We start from the raw sequence: 6,888 nt of genomic DNA, 5'->3' as shown, positions 1-6,888 counted from the left end.
CTGTCCCAGCTGTAGGTGTATTTACGTGCCCCAGGTGTGCTCACCTGTCCCAGGTGTGTGCTCACCTGCCCCAGGTGCGTTCCCTCACCTGTCCCGTTTACCTGCCCCAGCTGTATTTACCTGCCCCAGGTGTATTCACCTGTCCCAGCTGTATTTACCTCCCCAGCTGTATTCACCTGCCCCAGGTGTGCTAACCTGTCCCAGGTGTGTGTGTGCTCACCTGTCCCAGGTGTATTTACCTGTCCCAGCTGTATTTACCTCTCCCATGTGTATTTACCTGTCCCAGCTGTATTTACCTGCCCCAGGTGTGCTCACCTGCCCCAGGTGTATTTACCTGTCCCAGCTGTATTTACCTGTCCCAGGTGCGCTCGCTCACCTGTCCCGTGTGTATTTTCCTGTCCCAGCTGTATTTACCTGCCCCAGGTGTATTTACCTGCCCCAGCTGTGCTCACCTGCCCCAGGTGTGTTTGCTCACCTGTCCCAGGTGCGCTCACCTGTCCCGTTTACCTGCAGCCCGCTGTATTTACCTGCCCCAGCTGTATTTACCTGCCCCAGGTGCGCTCACCTGTCCCGTTTACCTGCAGCCCGCTGTATTTACCTGTCCCAGGTGTATTTACCTGCCCCAGCTGTATTTACCTGCCCCAGGTGTGCTCACCTGTCCCAGCTGTATTTACCTTTCCCAGGTGTATTTACCTGCCCCAGGTGTGCTCACCTGCCCCAGGTGTGTTCGCTCACCTGTCCCAGGTGCGCTCGCTCACCTGTCCCGTTTACCTGCAGCCCGCTGTATTTACCTGTCCCCTGTGTATTTACCTGTCCCAGGTGTATTTACCTGTCCCAGCTGTATTACCTGTCCCATGTGTATTTACCTGCCCCATGTGTATTTACCTGTCCCAGCTGTGCTCACCTGCCCCAGGTGTGTGCTCACCTGTCCCGTTACCTGCAGCCCGCTGTATTTACCTGCCCCAGGTGTATTTACCTGTCCCAGGTGTATTTACCTGCCCCAGCTGTATTTACCTGCCCCAGGTGTATTTACCTGTCCCAGGTGTATTTACCTACCCCAGCTGTATTTACCTGTCCCAGCTGTGCTCACCTGTCCCAGCTGTATTTACCTGTCCCAGCTGTATTTACCTGTCCCAGGTGTCTTTACCTGCCCCAGCTGTATTTACCTGTCCCAGCTGTGCTCACCTGCCCCAGGTGTGCGCTCACCTGTCCCAGGTGTGTGTGCTCACCTGTCCCGTTTACCTGCAGCCCGCTGTATTTACCTGCCCCAGCTGTATTTACCTGTCCCATGTGTATTTACCTGCCCCAGCTGTATTTACCTGCCCCAGGTGTATTTACCTGCCCCAGTTGTATTTACCTGCCCCAGGTGTGCTCACCTGCTACAGGTGTCTTTACCTGTCCCAGCTGTATTTACCTGCCCCAGCTGTATTTACCTGCCCCAGGTGTGTTCGCTCACCTGTCCCGGGTGCGCTCGCTCACCTGTCCCATTTACCTGTCCCAGCTGTATTTACCTGTCCCATGTGTATTTACCTGTCCCAGCTGTATTTACCTGCCCCAGCTGTATTTACCTGCCCCAGGTGTATTTACCTGTCCCATGTGTATTTACCTGCCCCAGTTGTATTACCTGCCCCAGGTGTATTTACCTGTCCCAGGTGTATTTACCTGCCCCAGTTGTATTACCTGTCCCAGGTGTATTTACCTGTCCCAGCTGTATTTACCTGCCCCAGGTGTGCTCACCTGTCCCATGTGTATTCACCTGCCCCAGGTGTATTTACCTGTCCCATGTGTATTCACCTGCCCCAGCTGTATTTACCTGTCCCAGGTGTATTTACCTGTCCCAGCTGTGCTCACCTGCCCCAGGTGTGTTCGCTCACCTGCCCCAGGTGCGCTCACCTGTCCCGTTTACCTGCAGCCCGCTGTATTCACCTGCCCCAGGTGTATTTACCTGCCCCAGCTGTATTCACCTGCCCCAGCTGTATTTACCTGCCCCATGTGTATTTACCTGTCCCAGCTGTATTTACCTGTCCCAGCTGTATTTACCTGCCCCAGGTGTGTTCGCTCACCTGCCCCAGGTGCGCTCACCTGTCCCGTTTACCTGCAGCCCGCTGCGGGTGCTGCTGGGCGAGCACAGCCTGAAGGAGCGCGAGGGGGCGGAGCAATGCCTCACCTGGGCGCGCGCCTTCGTGCACCCGCGCTACCTGCCCGGCCGCCATGACAGTGACGTCATGCTGCTGCGCCTGCGCAGCCCCGCCCGCCTCAGCCCGCGCGTGCGCCCCGCCCCCCTGCCCCGCAGGTGTCCCCAGGTAGGGGACAGGTGCGTGGTGTCCGGCTGGGGCAGCACGCGCAGCCCGCAAGGTGAGGGACACACCTGGGGACAGGTGAGGGGGGGAGGGACAGGTGAGGGTGAGGGAGGGACAGGTGTGGGGGGGAGTGACACACCTGGAGACAGGTGAGGGTGGGGGAGGGACAGGTGAGAGGGTGGGGGGGACACACCTGGGGACAGGTGAGGGTGGGGGAGGGACAGGTGAGGGGTGGAGGGGGGACAGGTGAGGGTGGGAGGGACACACCTGGGGACAGGTGAGGGTGGGTGCAGACACACCTGGGGACAGGTGAGGGGGTGGGGGAGTCACCAGTCCCTCACCTGTCCTACACCTGTCCCATCCATCTCACCTGTCCCACACCTGTCCCACACCTGTCCCCTCCCTCTCACCTGTCCCAGGTGCGTTCCCGGACGAGCTGCAGTGCGGGGAGGTGTTCACCTGGTCCAACGCCGCCTGCGCTCACCTGTACCCAGGTGCCATCACTCCCAACATGCTTTGCGCCGGCGGCCGCCCCGGCGACAGCACCGACTCCTGCCAGGTGCGGCCAGGTGTGGGGGAGGCACACCTGAGAGGGTGGGGGAGGGGTCAGGTGAGTGTGGAACTCACCTGTATGGGGGGGAATGGGTGGGACACACCTGGGGGACCTCACCTGTATGGGGGGAACTCACCTGTATGGGGGGAACTCACCTGTATGGGGGAACTCACCTGTATGGGGGATAATGGGTGGGACACACCTGGGGGAACTCACCTGTATGGGGGAACTCACCTGTATGGGGGGAACTCACCTGTATGGGGGGAACTCACCTGTATGGGGGAACTCACCTGTATGGGGGGGACTCACCTGTATGGGGGGGAATGGGTGGAACACACCTGGGGGGACTCACCTGTATGGGGGGAACTCACCTGTATGGGAAAAGGGGTTGGACTCACCTGTATGGGGGAATGGGTGGGACACACCTGGGGGGATTCACCTGTATGGGGGGAGGGGTTGGACTCACCTGTATGGGGGGGACTCACCTGTATTGGGGGAAATGGGAGTGGGACACACCTGTGTCTCACCTGTGGGGCCTCACCTGTCTCACCTGTCCCACCTGTGTCTCACCTGTGTCTCACCTGTGGGGTCTCACCTTTCTCACCTGTCTCACCTGTGCCACCTGTGTCTCACCTGTATCTCACCTGTGTCTCACCTGTGGGGTCTCACCTGTCTCACCTGTGTCTCATCTGTCTCACCTGTATCTCACCTGTCCCAGTCTCACCTGTCCCAGTCTCACCTGTGTCTCACCTGTATCTCACCTGTCCCAGTCTCACCTGTGTCTCACCTGTATCTCACCTGTGTGTCTCACCTGTCTCACCTGTCTCACCTGTCTCACCTGTATCTCACCTGTCTCACCTGTCCCAGTCTCACCTGTGTCCCACCTGTCCCACCTGCAGGGTGACTCCGGGGGCCCGCTGGTGTGCGGGGGTTACCTGCAGGGCGTGGTGTCCTGGGGGCTGCAGGTGTGCGGCCAGGAGGGGAAGCCAGGTGTGTACAGCCGGGTCTGCGCCTTCACCGCCTGGATCCGCCGCACCATCCGCGCCCACGGCGGCGACGGCGCGCCTGCGCTCACCTGAGGGGCCTGGGGGGCACCTGGGGCACCTGGGGGGCACCTGGGGGTCACCTGGGGGTGCCTGGGAGCACCTGGGGGCTCACGTGCGCTCACCTGAGGGGCCTGGGGGTCACCTGGGGGCGCCTGGGGGCGCACCTGCGCTCACCTGCGCTCACCTGCGCTCACCTGAGGGGCCTGGGAGTCACCTGGGGGTGCCTGGGGGCTCACCTGTGCTCACCTGAGGGGCCTGGGGCACCTGGGGGGCACCTGGGGGCTCACCTGCGCTCGCCTGAGGGGCCTGGGGGTCACCTGGGGCACCTGGGGGCACCTGGGGGTCACCTGGGGCACCTGGGAGCGCCTGGGGGTCACCTGGGGGTCACCTGGGGGCTCACCTGCGCTCACCTGAGGCGCCTGGGGGTCACCTGGGGGTGCCTGGGGGTCACCTGGGGGTCACCTGGGGGTCACCTGAGACACCTGGGCGCACCTGGGGTCACCTGAGGAGCTCCTTGGGGGCTCCTTGTGACACCTGGGGCTCACCTGAGACACCTGGGGGCACCTGGGGGCACCTGGGGGTCACCTGGGGGTCACCTGAGACACCTGGGTGCACCTGGGGGTCACCTGGGGGGGCTCCTTGTGACACCTGGTGGCTCCTTGGGCTCACCTGGGGCTCACCTGGGCACACCTGGGGGCTCCTTGGCCTCACCTGTAACACCTGAACGGCTCCTTTTAACACCTGAGTGGTTTCTTGACTTCACCTGCTACACCTGAGGGGCTGCTTGTAACACCTGGGGGGCACCTGGGGGGCACCTGAGCACACCTGAGCACACCTGGATGTCACCTGTGCACACCTAAGCACACCTGGGGGGCACCTGGGTGGCTCCTTGTAACACCTGGGGGTCACCTGAGCACACCTGAGCACACCTGGGTGACACCTGAGCACACCTGGGGGCACCTGGGGGTCACCTGAGCACACCTGAACACACCTGGATGTCACCTGAGCACACCTGAGCACACCTGAGCACACCTGGATGTCCCAGATCCCCTCCAGCCCCTCCCCCACAAGGAAAAATCAGGAGAAAAAGGAGAAAAATGGGAAAATGTGAGAGGAAAAAATGGCGGGAAACGTTAGGGGAAATGGCGGGAAATGTGAGGGGAGAAATGGCGGGAAATGTGAGGGGAAAATGGCGGGAAATGTGAGGGGAAAATGGCGGGAAATGTGAGGGGAAAATGGCGGGAAATGTGAGGAGAAAATGGCGGGAAAAATGAGGGGGAATGGCGGGAACAGTGAGGAGGAAATGGCGGGAAATGTGAGGGGAAATGGCGGGAACGGTGAGGGGAAAATGGCGGGAAATGTGAGGAGGAAATGGCGGGAAATGTGAGGAGGAAATGGCGGGAAATGTAAGGGGAAATGGCGGGAAATGGGAGGGGAGAAATGGCGGGAAATGGGAGGGGGAAATGGCGGGAAATGTGAGGGGGAAATGGCGGGAAATGTGAGAGGGAAATGGCGGGAAATGTGAGGGGGAATGGCGGGAAATGTGAGGAGAAAATGGCGGGAAATGTGAGGGGGAAATGGCAGGAAATGGGAGGGGAGAAATGGAGGGAAATATGAGGGGGGAAATGGCGGGAAATGTGAGGGGAAAAAGGCGGGAAATGTGAGGGGAAAATGGCGAGAAATGTGAGGGAAAATGGCGGGAAATGTGAGGGGAGAAATGGCGGGAAATGTGAGGGGGAAAATGGCGGGAAATGTGAGGGGGAAATATTCCCAGTTCACTCCCAGTGCTCCCAGTTTGTTCCCAGTTTGTTCCCAGTGCTCCCAGTTTGTTCCCAGTTCATTCCCAGTTCGTTCCCAGTTCGTTCCCAGTGTTCCCAGTTTGTTCCCAGTGTTCCCAGTTTGTTCCCAGTGCTCCCAGTTTGCTCCCAGTTCATTCCCAGTGTTCCCAGTGCGGCTCTGGCCTGTCCCCAGTTCCACCCATGACGTCATCCCCTCCCCAGCCAATCAGACACTGACCAGGGGGCGGAGCCAGACGTGCTCTGAGCTCTGATTGGTCTTTATTGCAAAGGGCGGGGTCAGGGGTCACCCAGGGGTCACAGGAGGGGTCAGGGGTCAGCCAAGGGGTTAGAGGTCAGTCAGGGGTCACTCAGGAGGGTCAGAGATCACTCAGGGGTCACCCAGGGGTCACAGGAGGGGTCAGGGGTCACTCGGGGGTCACTCAGGGGGCAGAGGTCATCCAGCGTCATGGGAGGGGTCAAGGGTCAGCCAGGGGGTTAGAGGTCAGTCAGGGGTCACTCAGGAGGGTCAGAGAGCACTCAGGGGTCACCCAGGGGTCACAGGAGGGGTCAGGGGTCACTCAGGGGTCACTCAGGGGGGGTCAGGGATCACTCAGGGGGGTCAGAGGTCATTCAGGGTCACAGGAAAGGTCAGGGGTCACTCAGCGGTCACAGTCAGGGTCGGTGGTCACTCTGGGTCACTCTGAGTCACTGGGTGTCACTTGGGGTCACTCGGGGTCACACCAGGGATCACTTGGGGTCACTCAGGGTCACTCGGGGTCACTCTGGGTCACTCGGGGTCACTCAGGGTCACACTCGGGGTCGGTGGTCACTCGGGGTCACTCAGGGTCACTCGGGGTCCCCCGGGGTCACTCGGGGTCACTCTGGATCACACTCGGGTTTGGTGGTCACTCGTGGTCCCCCGGGGTCACTGGGGGCCACAGCCGGGGCCGGTGGCCGCGCCGTCGGCGCCGATGACCGCGCGGATCCAGGCCAGCTCGGGCTGCACGCGCGCGTAGACGCCCGGCCGGCCCCGCTGACCACAGGGGTGCTCGCCCCAGGACACCACGGCCTGGAGCTGCCCCCCGCAGAGCAGGGGACCCCCCGAGTCACCCTGGGGACAGACGGACACAGGGACATGGGGACACTGGGGGACATTGGGGGACATTGGGGACATTGGGGGACATTGGGGACATTGGGGGGACATTGGGGAC

At 61.1% G+C, this 6,888-nt stretch overlaps 2 protein-coding genes across 2 annotated transcripts; one reads left to right on the top strand and one right to left on the bottom strand.

Moving 5' to 3' along the window:
* Positions 1-2,101: 2,101 nt before the first annotated feature.
* LOC130266994 (kallikrein-15-like) lies at positions 2,102-4,704 on the top strand (the record flags this gene model as incomplete). The annotated part of the gene is made up of 3 exons (XM_056516243.1): positions 2,102-2,355; positions 2,720-2,859; positions 3,753-4,704. Coding segments are annotated over 3 exons (574 nt in total), but the record flags the coding sequence as incomplete, so codon positions are not given.
* Positions 4,705-6,584: 1,880 nt separating this feature from the next.
* LOC130266993 (venom plasminogen activator Haly-PA-like) lies at positions 6,585-6,830 on the bottom strand (the record flags this gene model as incomplete). Its single annotated transcript, XM_056516242.1, has 1 exon — positions 6,585-6,830. A coding segment is annotated over one exon (228 nt), but the record flags the coding sequence as incomplete, so codon positions are not given.
* Positions 6,831-6,888: the final 58 nt, after the last annotated feature.

The sequence above is a fragment of the Oenanthe melanoleuca genome, unplaced genomic scaffold (assembly GCF_029582105.1).
Source record: "Oenanthe melanoleuca isolate GR-GAL-2019-014 unplaced genomic scaffold, OMel1.0 S445, whole genome shotgun sequence".
NCBI classification, from domain to species: Eukaryota; Metazoa; Chordata; class Aves; order Passeriformes; family Muscicapidae; genus Oenanthe; species Oenanthe melanoleuca.
Note: the sequence above shows the minus strand (reverse complement) of the source record. Positions and strands in the feature narration are given on the sequence as shown.